Source organism: Coregonus lavaretus (genome assembly GCF_964263955.1).
Source record: "Coregonus lavaretus genome assembly, chromosome: 6".
NCBI classification, from domain to species: Eukaryota; Metazoa; Chordata; class Actinopteri; order Salmoniformes; family Salmonidae; genus Coregonus; species Coregonus lavaretus.
The window spans coordinates 37,064,176-37,079,578 of NC_139993.1; the positions used below are offsets into that span (position 1 = coordinate 37,064,176).

Here is a 15,403-nt window from a genome sequence, read left to right on the forward strand (position 1 = left end):
GCCGCATTGGAGAACATATTATAGCATGTACAGTCTATAGTTTTTGTTAACATAGTTAATTTAATTACATGAATTACTGACCATGGGAATTATTTTGTAAAACTTTCTAATAAATTGTATACCTCAATATGTAATAGTATTTTACGTGCTTTTCAAATGCCTTGATCTTGGAAGAAATTTCTGTCAGCTCGAAGTGTTTCAATTGTAAAAAAAAAAAGTATCCATATGATATTGCTGCAAATTGATCCATTTGACATTCATTGCGAAACTTCCGTTCACCCGATGTGACGTAGGGGCATCGTGAAATGCGTTGTTGCTGATTGGCTCATTCTGACAAGTGACGTCAATGCCGTCACAGTTAACCAATGAACAACAAGCGGGCGAGCCGTCGTGTGTGAGTTTTTGTTTGGTTTGATCCAAATATAAGTGTTTATCCACGTTTTTAAGATGAATTGGAATTTCTAAATTATCTGTAGCATCGTGGAAAATGGATAAGAAAATAATCTTGCACAGTATTATGTAGAATCAAGTCGCGGTACAGTAAGCTAACACTGGAAAGCAAGCACACAGCCTAGCTAGCTAACGTTAGCTATACATTCAGTGAGTGCTTAGTCGACTCGCATTTTCTTCGTACTAGTTATTTTGAATGTCAGCCTTGCATGTAAAGCTGCTAGAAGGATGAAATAATGCCATTCCCGCTATAAACATGGTTTTGTAAGGACCGCTAGTGTTGCGTCCATTATACTTAATGCACTTGTCACTATTCTTTCTCAGTGACAGTATTTTGAGGCTTGATAAAATATATCCCTTTTGTCCCTTGAATAGTTCCCACTCCAGAAGGAGAGGACAGCCCGTGGAAAGGGAGTGGAGGCAACACCACAACGAGGGGGTATGGCGAGAAGTACAAGAGGAGAGGAAGCAGGAGTCTGTCCCCAGGGGTGTCTGCCTGTCTATGTGCCCTGTCCGCGAGCTGCAGGACAGGGAGGCCCAGAACTTACTCCACCGATTTGAGGTGTTGGCGGGCACCGAGCGAGAACACTGGCCCAGAGCTGACCCCTCGAGAGTGGTAAAGGAGTATGCTAGACCTGCAGCAGGGAAGGACTCCACTCGACCTAGTGACCTGCGACCACCAGCTGTGCTGCTAAAGACTGTGTTCTACCTCATCGACAACATCGCTGCCTCCCCCACACTGCGTCCATGGACAGAGGCTAGTCATCTCCACTGTATGCCTTCGCTGTTATCTTGTCATTATATTTTATGCAACATTTCATCAACACACTTCTTCTTGTTATGTGCATTTCTAGGTGTATGACTTTGTCTTTGACCGGCTGCGCAGTGTGAGACAGGATATGATCATCCAGAGGGTGTCTGGTACTGACTGTGTGGCCGTGCTGGAGAGGACGATCCGCTTCCTGATCTACGCCTCCTACCGGCTGTGTGGGGAGCCCCTGCGCCTCTACGACCCGCGCATCAATGACACCCACCTGCAGGAGAGCCTCAGCTGGCTGCTGGACTGCTACACCAGTGGAAAGCACCCCAACCAGGAGGAGTTCCAGGCCCTCGGTCTCCTCTACAACCTGGGTGAGTAGTCCTGGGCCCGGTTCCCCAAAAGCATCTTAAAGCTTAGTTCATCGTTAGAACCTTCGTAGGAGTGTCGTTAAATCTCTGAGCTGTTTCCCAAAACCATCGTTATTAAGGTTTCACTTGAAAACGCTCGTAATCTAACGCCTGCCTCAGACCACTCGTAGAACCGCTAGCTAAGTGCGTCGTTAGATGCTTTTTTGCCCTCGCGGTACAGTAAGCTAACACTGGCAAGCAAGCACACAGCCTAGCTAGCTAACGTTAGCTACACATTCAGTGAGTGCTTAGTCGACTGGCATTTTCTTTGTACTAGTTATTTTGAATGGCAGCCTTGCATGTAAAGCTGCTAGAAGGATGAAATAATGGCAGTCAACTAAGCACACACTGAATGTATAGCTAGCGTCAATTTATACACAGCTTTCCGCTAAACATGGATAAACCACGTGATTCTGTCTCTCTGTGACGCCGATAACTTCAGAAAAAAGTTGACTACAAATACAAAGTTGCCAATGTCTTTGCAATTGATACAAACAAGCGACGTATAAAAAAAATGCTTAAATAAACCGAGATGACTGCATTAAAATACAAACAGTAAGCTATAGGCCCATTTCAATCATATTCAAATACATTTAATGTTCAATCAATTGAGTTTTATTTTGCTACTGTCTGTAATTTGTCAACATATTTCATGATGTGAAGCCGAACATTGGCGCCATAATGTGCCAAATTGGTGATAAGCCAACCTCAATATTTGCAGCCATAAGTGGTAATATCTCTCTAGGAGCTGATCTGTCGTCAGTATTGTGGAATAATTTTAATGTTAAGGAAATATTTGAATGGAGAAAGCTGATCCGATAGCAGCGCTCCCTTTCGATCCTATCAGTATCAACACATGCTCCAACGACGTACTTAGCGACCGTTCTCTCTGCTTGGTGTTTTGGGAAACTCATGTTATGTCTTCGCCCGTTGTAAGAAAGGTGCATGGTTAAAACACTCGTAATTTCATACAGATAGCTGACATACAGAGCACTACTCTTAAAGATAATTGAATCACAGCCTCTCTGGGGACAGGGTTGGGTTCACCAATGGTACACATGATATGAAAGAAATAGAAATGTCCAAAGGACCAATATTGTGTAAAAGAGCTGCATATGATTAGTGATGGTGTTACTGCACATTACAAGCTTGTAATTTCACTAAAGGAGGAAACACACCATAGAAACTGACAGCTGAGTGTACTGAAAAGCAACAGGTGGCTGTCCTATCGCCTCTGACCACAGAACATCGTCAGTAATTTTCTTAAAATTTCCAGACGATTCTATATTTTGATCTACTGTGTCTTCTCTCTAAACAGACTCATATTTCCTGTATCATTTATCCAGGTTCAAGTCGTGCCACACAGCACACCATGGAGCTGCCAGAGCGGATACGCTCCTCCCCTGTCATGCGTCTGGCCCTGTCAGTGAGCCGGGCCTTCATGGAGCGCAACCCTGTACGACTCTTCCGATTGGCCCACAGCCTGAACTTCCTGCAGAGCTGTGCCCTGCACCGGCACCTAGAGGCCTGTCGCAGGGACCTGCTGCTACTCTACAGCCACGGACACAGCAGCAAGAACTGCCGCTTCCCCCTCCACAAGCTGGCCCACATCCTGGCCCTAGACGTCCCCCTCACCACCCAGCTGTGCCAGGCCCACGGGGTGGAAGTCCACGGGGACTCTGTGGTCTTCTCCAAGACCTCCTTCACTGAGCCAGAGGCTGGGAAGCTACAGTGTGCACACTTTCATGAACTGGTGGACAGGAAGCAGAGTGATCTCACTGTTGGTAGCATCATTCACGGCTGCACTTGATATGAACAGACATGGACATTGGATAAACTGCGGCCTGCCTGCTCCAAGAAGACTGAGATGCTTTTGATTTGATTGATTTTTAAGTTGTTTTTTAAATAAACTTGTTTTAATGTGAATTGTGAATGTTACGATTTAATGGTGTTCCCTTAACATCGATACCTGTTACATTTACACATAATGTTGTGTGATTATAAAGTTGCTTTTTTATACAAATCAAACATTTCATTATGACAGAGATCACCCGATCATACAAGAAATGTATGTGTAATTTAGAAAACACACGTATTGCCATGTTTTATATACTGTATAATTGTTTTTGACTTCTGCTGCCTATGGTTTTAAAATAAAGCAACTATTTTTGAAGAATTTAATCTGTTTTCTTTCATGCATTTTCACTTGACTTCTCTGCCAGCGCTACTGACATGTGAGTGCTGTAGTGGTATGAGTGGGTGTAGCCTCAAAGTTCAGGCTTCTCACACGAGTCAACGAAATGACATTTGGAAGGATGGACATGCGAGGCTGGAGTGGGTGTGACAGGCTGCTTTCCTCTAACTAAACAGGTAAATATAAGTGTCTATTTCTAATGAATCCTTGTGAATTGTATGAAGCGCTGATAGACTATGGAAAAGCATGCAAGTGCTCATTCAGTGGAAATGATTGTCCAGATTGTATTACAGTTATCAGTGTTCACAATTTGCCACTTGAGGGGGCCAAAGGTTTACCTGGAGCGTGTGAGCACTGCAAGCAGATTATGACTGTGACAGAGGTTAATTTGAACTACCCTGATATTTCTCCTAACATTAGTACACACCCAAATTAAGAGGGTTCTCATCCAATATTGCATGTAGGCAACATTAAATAATATTCATACTTAGAAGTGATCTGGCTATTTCAGGTTAATCAAAGATCATGCCTGGATTAATTAGACCGCTAAGTAGACTCCGCTGATTAGTACAATTGTAATGCCAACTGCAAAGACATTTTTACTCCAGGCTAGTCCAGTACATGATGAGAAGCAGGGGGCCCCCTTTGTCATGTTAGTCATTGCATACCTTAGAGAGTGATTTATCTTGTCAAAAATGTCCAGATCAACTTGCCCATGTCAGCTAACGTTTTTTTTAGTTAGGTTTTTTAGCCCATAGATATTGTTGTAATTATTTAGTCACTCAAATATCACATGAATACACATTAGACATGGCAAAATGTATAGAATTGCAAGAACATTAGCTTTAAACTGCAACAGTTTCTTTACACCCATGACAAAATGTGTAGCATTGCAGGAATTAATTCTGGAAGGGGGGCCCCCTAGTGAAAAAGTTTGGGATCCACTGACCTAGGCTATCGGAGCTGGTCTGACTCGAACCAGCGGAACAAAAGCTTTGAAACTACGAAGAGGCGAGGAGGCACAGTTGGAGAAGAAAAGGACAACACCAAGTCACTGGAAATAAATGGATAAACATGATCTATTTTCTATTGTGCGACATTTCAGGGGATGGGAGGACACTAATAATCTGTAATGCTGAAATATGACAGAAGGGAACAGGCTGGTGAATAAGGCACGCAAAAAGAGGACTGTCTATGTGTCTTGAGCTCTAACGTAAAAAGCCAGTTGCTCCGAAACGGGATTTCTCGAAGTGGGATGATGATAACTTGATCCTTGCTTGCCGATTCGAGGCAGAAGTTGGCGCTCACACATCAGTGCCTCAATGAATAGGCTACGTAAGAATGAGAGGCTGGTCGAAGCTACTGTACATTTGAAGCGTTGAGGGAAAGTCTGAACTCTTGAGGGCGACTTTAAAACTCTTGCCACAGCAAACTGGGGGTAATATTGAGAATGTGGAGGTCCTGCTGGACAGCGTGTCTCTCGTGGACTTTATTCATCTGCATCGTCAGAAGTTATGCACAAGAAAGACAGTAAGTGGTTGACCTAATTCTATTGTAAATTAGCATGTTGCTATTTTTAGTGTAATATGCAAAACCACACTGTTTCACCTTGTTCATTCCTAGTTTAACAGATCAATCAATACTTAATTTATTGCAATATTTTTTACATGTACAAATCGCATTGTTTTGTATAGTTTTTTTCATTTTCACTATAAGCTGAATTTTACATTTGCGGAATGAATTCAGGATTGTTTGGAATGAAATGGATTTATAAAGAGGGTTTGTTCATTATGCCATGAACGTGAAACAATGTATCGAACTCACTTGACACATTCTGCGCCTTAGTTGCGGTTGGATTGATGATGCTGTCGACACGTTTTCACATGAAATATGGGATTTCTTTCCTTCTAAAATGTTATTACAACGCTTTATAAATTATACTATGTCCCATAAGCAGACGACATTTGGGATATATGATGCAAATCGAAGGCTTGAGCCCCAATTGTTTATTTATTTGTGGGTTCTTTGTGGTACTTTGCAGCAAATATCAACCCTGATAAAAGTTAGTGTTTTTCTAATTAGTTTTCACCTACCCCCTATTTGCATTAACAACACTATTGAAATTTAAACAGTTAAAAATAGTCGTTCCTATAAAATAGGTCAATCAGGACTGCTGTTCTGCTGCAGTAAGTGTTTTAGAGCCCATTTACAAAAGGGAAACAGAAATGTTTTATTTTATAATATACCATTCATACACCATTATCTCTGGTAGGAGAAGAACATTACAAAGAGATTACAGCCTAAGAGCAATGAGATGCTTTACTAGATTTGTGTACATATTATTTCCTATGAATGGAAAACTATCCTCCAATACTACTAGTTCCTCCACCTCCCTGTGTTTGACAAAAACCTCTACTGAAATTCGTTTGACTTTGGGCTCTTTGATGCTATCAGTTGGGCTGCAGTCAACAGTATGACAGAGCCTAATCCTGAACTGTGGAGAATTTGGCTGTGTTAATTATGAAGGGTTACAAGCTGTGCTGCCAAGTGCTCCAGAGGGAAGCCCACCACACCACACCATAGAGAATGCTACAGGACTAATACCAGCTTTCCTAAGAAAAGAACATCAGTCTTCAAGCATTGGAGACTGAACTCTGAGACAGGCAGAAACCACTGTGAAGTTCAATGCATCTGCCTGTGTGATTAAAGTAAGCATGGTCCTCAGCACCTGACGCAGGCCTATCAAAGAGATGATTGAACTTGCTGCAGATCAAACGCTGAGAGTCAATTTCCTCGTATTATCTTGCTATTCTCAAAACCCAATTTTCCAAGGGATTTTCTCATGACTCTGGGACTTAGACATCCTTAGATAGCCTCTGGCTCCCAGCACTGTAATGCTAACCACCTGATCTGACACTCAGACATGCAACTGGGTTGGTGGATTCCATGCTCATTCTAGTTTGAGTGATCTCAAATAAAGTTTCAGATGGGAGCTCCCAGGTCTAGAAAAATGGTCACCTGAATGACACACAGAACCTGCTTTTTAAATAATGTAATCACATTTTTATTGAGTTTAACTCATGAAAAAGTGAAATGAGCATGTAATTACACTGTAGTAATAATAACGTAATAGTGTGATAAAAGTACATCATGGAACCTAAGTATGCCTCCAAACTAAAGCCAGTGAACTTTTGGAGATCTTTAAAATGCCACTTCCCTTGCTCTCATTTATGGAGGTCTTTTGCCAACCATTGGTAAAAGTTTAATTGGACTTTTAGAATGTTTATCTGCATCTGAGGATGTCCTTTGGCCTCCAACCCTTCTGATAGCTGTCTTCCCTCGACTAAATATCAGAATGACTGTCTGGAATCTTGGTCGTTATGTTTAAAAAACATTCTAGTTTTGTGGTTCCAGACCACCCAAAGAGAACACTAGAGCAGAGCCCTGTTGGCTGACAGGTACTGTGTCGCTGCTAACCTCGCAGTTAAACCTGATCTCACTTTGCAAATCCCTTGAGGTGTGTTTGTGTGCGTGTCAATACTGCCTTATGAACAGCCATATTTGGAGGGCAGGAAGAGGGTGAAGTTGGGGCCACTGGTGTGTTGATATTGGGTGCTGCTGGAAGCATAGTGGGATGAGAATAATCTATTTATCAGAACCTGTAAAAACAGCAAGCCCTCAAGGACCAGAGTTGTGAACCCCTGGCTGAAGTACCGTCTGAACAAAAGTTTCCGTGGCCCACTGTCTGTTGACCAAGCCCACTTTTTCTCCTGGTCACTAGGGGTTACCTGATCGCTGCTCCCTCAGTTTTCCGCGCTGGCGTGGAGGAGGCCCTGAGCGTCACCATCTTCAATGCTGTGGAGGAGACACATATTCAAGTCCAGCTCTCTGTGAAGGGTGAGACAGTGGCACACAGCCATGGCACTGTGCTAGGTGAGGACCCCCCCCCCCCACACACACACACACACACACACATGCTGACGCAGAAACACACACCACCATTCCCTACACACGCTGAGAGTGGATTACACACACGCTCTTACAGGGGAACGTACACAGTGTGAGGCTGATTGACCCCTGACCTGTTGAGTGTATACTCCTGACCTCACAGGGCCCTTAACGGATGTTTCTTATGATAGGGGGTTTATTGCAAAGCCTGGCTTGTCTAACCAGGATTTTGTGTATATCTATGTGAGATTTGTTTGACAGCACTACTAATGGGACTTCAGCGCTTCATTGAAAGAGCCTGTAGCTGTATCTCCTGTAGAGTGCATCACTCCAGTTCCACTGGTTTTCCTTTCCTCTGGCAATTAATTGATAACCGTGATTGGCCAGAGATTTCACATAACGGGTTATATCTTGCACACATCGCACCGAATGTGGATCTAGCATTTGTCTGCCGATCGTTCAGACATTTGTCACGTGATTCTACATGTAAAATCGGTTCGCAAATTACGTTAATTAGTGTTAAGCACTCTCGGCCAGCAAATGCTATTGGGCGTGTTTCTGAGCCTAAAGGATAACCAGCCATTATATAACTAAGGTTCTTGATTACTGTAAAAGGCAAGGACGGAAACCAGTAAACACTGTGTCCCTCAAGGTCCGGTGTTGACGCGAGTTAATGTTCCTTGAATCAAACCACACCTCTCAATCACAAGAGCTCAATCATTTTGATAGATTGTTTTACTTTGTTTTGTGTGTACTTTTACTGATTGATTTTATTCAATTTTCTCCATTTCAGACAAAGGCACAATCAAATTAAAGGTGAGAGCAACGCCATTGTGTTTAACAGCATTTTTTATCTATCATTTATCAGTTGGTTATATCAGGTCTTTGTTGTGTAGAGTTATAAATAAACAACGCAATTGTTGTTTGAGTGTATTTAAAATGCATTGAAATGGTTGTGGCTCCACCTGCACAGAAGTGAGATCCAATTCAGTTTGTCCACATTCCACAAACGACATGCAAAACAACACTAACATCATTTGTATGTGAACATCTGCCTTTTTGCACATTCATTTGGAATAAGGTAACAGCCTCAATATAATATGCAACAGCTGTTGATGTGCATGTATGGGTCTGCAGCCCCCGAAGGCTGGAATGGATCAATCCAACATGCATGACTTGATTCCTCCCCTCCCTCTAACCCCCACCCGTCTTTATGAAATATAGTCTCATATTGTGTTAGCTAAGCACTTTAGCATCTGGTTTGCCACTGGTCTGTGTGGTGTGGTGTTGTGTTAGGTACCACATCCTGAAGATATACTGTTTGTGTCCTTCCTGGTTTCAGGTCCCTCCTGGTCTGAGAGGTCAGGCCCATCTGAAGGTGTGGGGGAATCGCCACATCACTGAGGGGGGATATATCTTCCACAACTACACCACTGTCACTGTGGACAGCAAGGGCACAGCTGTCTTCATCCAGACGGATAAGCCAGTCTACAAGCCCAAACAAAAAGGTCTCAACCTCCCAGGCCCTTCAGTATCAGCCGTTGGCATAAACCTTCTACTGTAGATAGATGTACTCGTAGGCCATTATGTCTTAATAGCAGCCCAGGAGAAAAGCTAATGACATGGATTGTGAATTGCACTCTACATAAAATATGCATTAAAGTGGATAATAATCTGTTCCTCTCTCAATCAGTGCTCATCAACGTGTACTCAGTCACTCCGGATCTGAGGCCGGCCAATGACAAGGTAATGCAACCAGTCTCTCACATCAAAGCCAAGACATCACACCCACTTACAGGAAATGGATGGGATATGAATTATGAGAATCAGGTGTGTTGACCTAATGTGTGTCAGTGGGCCTTGATGCCAAGCAGCTGGCCTCCTCTCTTTTGATGTATACCGGCTTCAAATGAAGAGTGGTGGCATCACGCTAGTTTATACACACTTATTTTTTCCAAGATCCCTCAGAGGGGAGTGAAGTGGGGGAAACCTGGCCTGAATACACACTAAATGTACAGTAACCTATTTACCTCCACAAACCTTGAGTAATTTCTGCTGGAATTTTTGAAATGGCTCCAAATATACCATTGCCACTGTGTAGACAGTGTGTTTATTGATGGCTAGAGCTATAAAGGTCCGCTGCTGGCAAAGGCTAACGATCGCACTCACAGATGGATGATTGTTGGAGAGGGGAGGCGGGGAGGAGATATTTTGCCATGTGGCTGTGCAGTTTGTCTAATGTGTGCGCCATCCTTGACAATAATTTTTTTCATCTTCTTCTTACCCTGGTTGCAGATTGAAGCCTACGTTGTGGTGAGTGGAGGGAGAGGGACCACTTGGGCTTGGAGGGAGGGCCATGGGACACTGGGGGTTTAGTCTCCCAACCCCAGGCAGGAGATTACAGGGCAGGGAAGGGCTCACTTTGATAACAGGCCTGTGCTCTGAGCTCCAGCCTGGCCCCTGAAGCAGGCCAACCTAACACTGAACATGAAAGGAACTGCTCTCTTTGACTCAGCTGCTCTCTCCTGCTGTTACTAACGCCTCAATCTCTCTCCTTCTCTCTCTCCCTCACTCTCCGTCCATCTCACGTCCTCTGGTGCTCTGTCTGCGGTGGCTTTGCAGGGCAAATATGCTGCTTGGTGTTAAGATTCCAGTGGAAGTTGTTGTATAAACGAGCTCAGCTCAGGGACTAAGAATAACTGTGTAGCTGTTTGTGTTATTCTGTCACCTGCAGCCAGCAGAGCAGTGGCCTTACCTGATTGACGGCTGTTAGTGTTAGTCTTTCTCCTAGAGTCAGAGCCAAGCCAGTGTATGTAAGAAGTAGCTTACTGTAGGAGTGGGGGACATGGAGGGGTTACCCCCAATATATTTATTTACATAACCCTTACATAACTTAACTCATGAGTACTTATGTAAGTTCATGCCATTTTTTGAGCAATCCCCACAGCTTTCACGTAGGGAGAAACAGATTGATGCTTGTTTTGATGAAAGTAGAATCTCTTGATCAACTGTGTATTCATACTCTGGATTGCAGGACCCAAGAGGATCTCGGATGGTTCAGTGGAAAGGGCTTAAACCCCTCTGCTGCGGTGAGAGAAACTCCCTATGTTATCATGTGGTGTTGACTGAGTCAAAAACCCTGTTTTTTGACCCCTGCTTCTCTCCTCAGGGATCGTCAACATGAGTTTCCCTCTCTCAGACCAGCCCGTGTTTGGAGAGTGGTTCATCTTTGTAGAGATGCAGGGACACACCTACAACAAGTCCTTTGAAGTGCAGAAGTATGGTGAGTTGCTAACTGACCGTGACCATTTATCCAGATTGGGATGTGGTTTGGGTTGAAAGGTTTTGGAACTCCAGCATGGTTACATAACAAAGATACGTTCAAAGACCCTTCTGTTTGAGGTGGTATTTATAGGTTTGAACTGGGACTGTATAGCCATGTTGTCATGCCTCTCTTTGCATAATGTGGACTCCTCTCCCCCTGATCCACAGTGATGCCCAAGTTTGAGCTGGTGATAGACCCTCCACAGTACATCCAGGACCTCAACACGTGTGAACAGGCCACTGTGAGGGCCAGGTGAGTGACTGACTCGCAGCATTCACCTCATCCTAACATGGTCAATGTGATTCCCTAACACATACTGTTCGTTGAATATTAGAGAGGCAAAGTAGCACCTCTACTCTTGTTTGAACACAAACTACTTTTCTGTCTTTAGATATACCTTTGGGAAGCCAGTGACAGGGAAGATGACAGTGAACATGACAGTGAATGGAGTTGGGTACTACCGACATGAGGTGGGCCATCCTGTGGTCAAGACCATGGAGGTGAGTGAACCCTGCTGCAGTGCTGAAGAATCTAAAACTATCAGGAAAATGGAATCACATTCAATTCTGCCGAGTGTCCCCTTTTAGGATTAATTTAAGATATTTAACAGTCTGTTTCCTCCACTATGATTAGATCAAAGGCTCAGCGACCTTCAGCCTGTGTGTCAAAGACATGATGCCCCTGGACGTGGCTGATCATTTCCGTGGCACTGTGAACATGTGGGTGTCAGTGACCAGTGTAGACGGAGGACGGCAAACAATGTTCGATGATTCAACCCCAGTTCACAAGCAGCTTATCGACATCAAATACTCAAAGGACACTCGCAAACAGTTCAAGCCTGGCCTGCCCTACAAGGGAAAGGTAAGAGACAGCCAAAGGTATTCATACGATTGACTTCACATTACCTCTATCAAGGGAAACTGGACTGTACAAGACTTGGGTTCACTTATGCGTCTCCATGCGAGAGACCTGACTGTCTGTCCCCCTGTCCCCCAGGTAGAGGTAACCTACCCTGATGGTAGCCCAGCAGATGGGGTGCGGGTGCGTGTGAAGGCGGAGCTGACCCCTAAGGACAACGTGTACACCAGCGAGCTGACGTCCAGGGACGGCCAGGCCACGTTTGAGATCCCCTCCATTCCCAACGCTGCCCAGTACGTCTGGCTGGAGGTCAGTGGACCATGGAGGTGGAGAGATGGAGGAAGGTGGAGAGATGGATGGAGGTGGAAAGATGGAGGGAGGTGGAAAGATGGAGGGAGAGATGGAAGGAGGAGGTGGCACGATAGAGGGAGAGGTGGAGCGATAGAGAGAGAGATAGAGGGAGTGGAGATATAGAGGGAGAGGTGGAGGGGGAGAGAGAGGTGGAGGTGGACATGGTTAGAGCTTAGTTAGCTTCTCATAAGAGCTATTCATAAAACCGAGCTATCAGGATTATGTTTGATAGGATTTTGCTTGATGTCATCATAGTCCAGAGAGTGGAATGTATTGGTGGGTTAAATCCTGTCGTGTGTTGTGCCCCAGACCAAGGTGACAGCCATAGATGGCCGTCCGGCTGGAGACCAGTACCTCCCCAGCTACCTGTCCATCAGCAGCTGGTACTCCCCCAGCAAGTGTCACATCCAGATCCAGAGCCTCAGCGCTCCTCTCAAGGTACGCACTCCACCCGACTATCATTACTTTACTAGCATTACACATCATCAGATCTCCAACACCATCGTTGAGACATTGGTCACATATCATATACAGACTGTATGTAAACAGTAATAACATAGTACTACTAATACTATTATGATCATTATGATGTCTCTAGCGTAATAGTGGTGTGTGTTTGTGTGTGTTTAGATCGGTCAGGAGGCTGAGGTCACTCTGAAGTCCACCTGTCCCTGTAACTTCACCCTCCACTATGAGATCGCCTCCAGAGGAAACATTGTCCAGTCCGGCCAGCAGCAGCCCAACGCTACAGCCCACAGAAGCAAGAGGGCAGCGGTCACCTTCGACAAGAACATCCACACCACCACGCCACCCAGTGGCTCTGGTCAGTACTATAGAGTCCCAGATGAGAAGTCTATTTTGTTCCATATTGAAGAGCAGAGAATTTTGACCAATGGACACCATGTTTGCACCAAACGTTCCAATGCATTCTGCTAAGAATACATAGAGGATAGTTGGTCAAACTCTGTATATATTTAGCTCTTCCCCCTCTCTGTCTCTTCTACCTCTTGTCTCCTCTCTCCCTTTATACTCTCTTTCTCTTCCCATGCCCTCCAGGTCCGGCAGCCTCCTCCCCACTGGGTGAGACAGACAGCTGTATGCTGGTGCTGCGTTTGCCAGTGACCCACAACATGGCACCCCTCAGCCGCCTCTTGGTCTACTACGTGAGGGAGAATGGAGAGGGCGTCACTGACAGTCTACAGATCCCTGTACAGCCCAGCTTTGAGAACCAGGTACCGTACAGGACGTCCCTCTCTGAGTCCTTGAATCCCTCAATGTGCACTGTACATACAGTCTTGCCTGTACACACAGTCGTCCCTGTACACACAGTCCTCCCTGTACACACAGTCACTGTCAGAATGATAGGTAGGTCTATCATGGTTGCCAGTTTGTCCCTGATTTAGCCAACTCATGCCAGACAACAAAGGAGTTGGCTAAAGCAGAAACAGACTGGCAACCAGGCCACGTTTAGTTTGGGATAGGACTGGGCGATATGGCCTAAAAATCATATCTCAATTTTTTCAAACTTATGGACGATTCACAATATAAAGTACCAGTAGAAAGTTTGGACACACCTACTCATTCCAGGATTCTTCTTTATTTTTACTATTTTCCACATTGTAGAATAATAGTGAAGACATCAAAACTATGAAATAACACATATGGAATCATGTAGTAACCAAAAAAGTGTTAAACAAATCAAAATATATTTTATATTGGAGATTCTTCAAAGTAGCCACCCTTTGCCTTGAGGACAGCTTTGCACACTCTTGGCATTCTCTCAACCAGCTTCATGAGGTTGTCACCTGGAATGCATTTCAATTAACAGGTGTGCCTTGTTAAAAGTTAATTTGTGGAATTTCTTAATACGTTTGAGACAATCAGTTGTGTTGTGGCAAGGTAGGGGTGGTATACAGAAGATAGCCCTATTTGGTAAGAGCTCAAATAAGCAAAGCGAACCGACAGTCCATCATTACTTTAAGACATGAAGGTCAGTCAATCCGTAACATTTCAAGAACTTTGAATGTTTCTTCAAGTGCAGTCGCAAAAACCATCAAGCGCTATGATGAAACTGGCTCTCATGAGGACCGCCACAGGAATGGAAGACCCAGAGTTACCTCTGCTGCAGAGGATAAGTTCATTAGAGTTACCAGCCTCAGAAATTGGAGCCCAAATAAATGCTTCACAGAGTTCAAGTAACAGACACATCTCAACATCAACTGTTCAGAGGAGACTGCGTGAATCAGGCCTTCATAGTCGAATTGCTGCAAAGAAACCACTACTAAAGGACACCAATAATAAGAAGAGACTTGCTTGGGTCAAGAAACACGAGCAATGGACATTAGACCGGTGGAAATCTGTCCTTTGGTCTGATGAGTCCAAATTTGAGATTTTTGGTTCCAACCGCTGTGTCTTTGTGAGACGCAGAGTAGGTGAACGGATGATCTCCACATGTGTGGTTCCCACCGTGAAGCATGGAGGAGGACATGTGATGGTGTGGGGGTGCTTTGCTGGTGACACTGTCAGTGATTTATTTAGAATTCAAGGCACAGTTAACCAGCATGGCTACCAAAGCATTCTGCAGCGATACGCCATCCCATCTGATTTGCGCTTAGTTGGACTATAATTTGTTATTCAACAGGACAATGACCCAACACACCTCCAGGCTGTGTAAGGGCTATTTGACCAAGAAGGAGAGTGATGGAGTGCTGCATCAGATGAACTGGCCTCCACAATCACCCGACCTCAACCCAATTGAGATGGTTTGGGATGAGTTGGACCGCAGAGTGAAGAAAAAGCAGCCAACAAATGCTCAGCATATGTGGGAACTCCTTCAAGACTGTTGGAAAAGCATTCCAGGTGAAGCTGATTGAGAGAATGCCAAGAGTGTGCAAAGCTGTCATCAAGGCAAAAGGTGGCTACTTTGAAGAATCTAAAATCTACATATATTTTGATTTGTTTAACACTTTTTTGGTTACTACATGATTCCATATGTGTTATTTCATAGTTTTGATGTCTTCGTGTAGAAAATGGTAAAACATTAAGAAAAACCCTTGAATGAGAGGGCTTGTGAAATTATACCTAAACTAAATACAAGCCTTACAAAACCA

The 15,403-nt window shown here is 44.2% G+C and overlaps 2 protein-coding genes across 5 annotated transcripts in view; both read left to right on the top strand.

Moving 5' to 3' along the window:
• Positions 1-354: 354 nt before the first annotated feature.
• On the top strand, positions 355-3,798 carry sac3d1 (SAC3 domain containing 1). Of its 4 annotated transcripts, none has more exons than XM_084163322.1 (4): positions 355-600; positions 826-1,207; positions 1,305-1,581; positions 2,964-3,798. In XM_084163322.1, the coding sequence occupies exons 2-4, from the start codon at positions 953-955 to the stop codon at positions 3,425-3,427; spliced, it is 996 nt and encodes a 331-aa protein (XP_084019448.1). In that variant the 5' UTR covers positions 355-600; positions 826-952; the 3' UTR covers positions 3,428-3,798. The 4 variants fall into 4 exon arrangements, with proteins under 4 accessions (XP_084019448.1, XP_084019446.1, XP_084019445.1 ...); XM_084163320.1 differs by having other exon boundaries at positions 355-394; XM_084163321.1 differs by lacking the exon at positions 355-600 and adding an exon at positions 655-714.
• Positions 3,799-5,020: 1,222 nt separating this feature from the next.
• The window catches only part of LOC311130639 (C3 and PZP-like alpha-2-macroglobulin domain-containing protein 8), a 47,384-nt gene continuing 37,001 nt past the window's right edge, over positions 5,021-15,403 (top strand). The window contains exons 1-15 of the mRNA XM_084163429.1: positions 5,021-5,341; positions 7,593-7,744; positions 8,553-8,575; positions 9,102-9,267; positions 9,453-9,505; positions 10,055-10,072; positions 10,794-10,848; positions 10,929-11,042; positions 11,252-11,336; positions 11,476-11,584; positions 11,718-11,945; positions 12,081-12,251; positions 12,603-12,731; positions 12,924-13,116; positions 13,350-13,525. Of these exons, the coding sequence (XP_084019555.1) occupies positions 5,262-5,341; positions 7,593-7,744; positions 8,553-8,575; positions 9,102-9,267; positions 9,453-9,505; positions 10,055-10,072; positions 10,794-10,848; positions 10,929-11,042; positions 11,252-11,336; positions 11,476-11,584; positions 11,718-11,945; positions 12,081-12,251; positions 12,603-12,731; positions 12,924-13,116; positions 13,350-13,525 (1,752 nt within the window). The 5' untranslated portion in view covers positions 5,021-5,261. The remainder of the gene's footprint in view (positions 5,342-7,592; positions 7,745-8,552; positions 8,576-9,101; positions 9,268-9,452; positions 9,506-10,054; positions 10,073-10,793; positions 10,849-10,928; positions 11,043-11,251; positions 11,337-11,475; positions 11,585-11,717; positions 11,946-12,080; positions 12,252-12,602; positions 12,732-12,923; positions 13,117-13,349; positions 13,526-15,403) is intronic.

Bases quoted from the DNA above. Each gene is read 5' to 3' on its own strand.
- sac3d1 (XM_084163319.1), top strand. From the start codon at position 749: ATGCACTTGTCACTATTCTTTCTCAGTGACAGTATTTTGAGGCTTGAT. The intron at 1,208-1,304 runs GCTAGTCATCTC...GTGCATTTCTAG, and splicing joins CACTGCGTCCATGGACAGAG to GTGTATGACTTTGTCTTTGA. The intron at 1,582-2,963 runs GTGAGTAGTCCT...TCATTTATCCAG, and splicing joins CGGTCTCCTCTACAACCTGG to GTTCAAGTCGTGCCACACAG.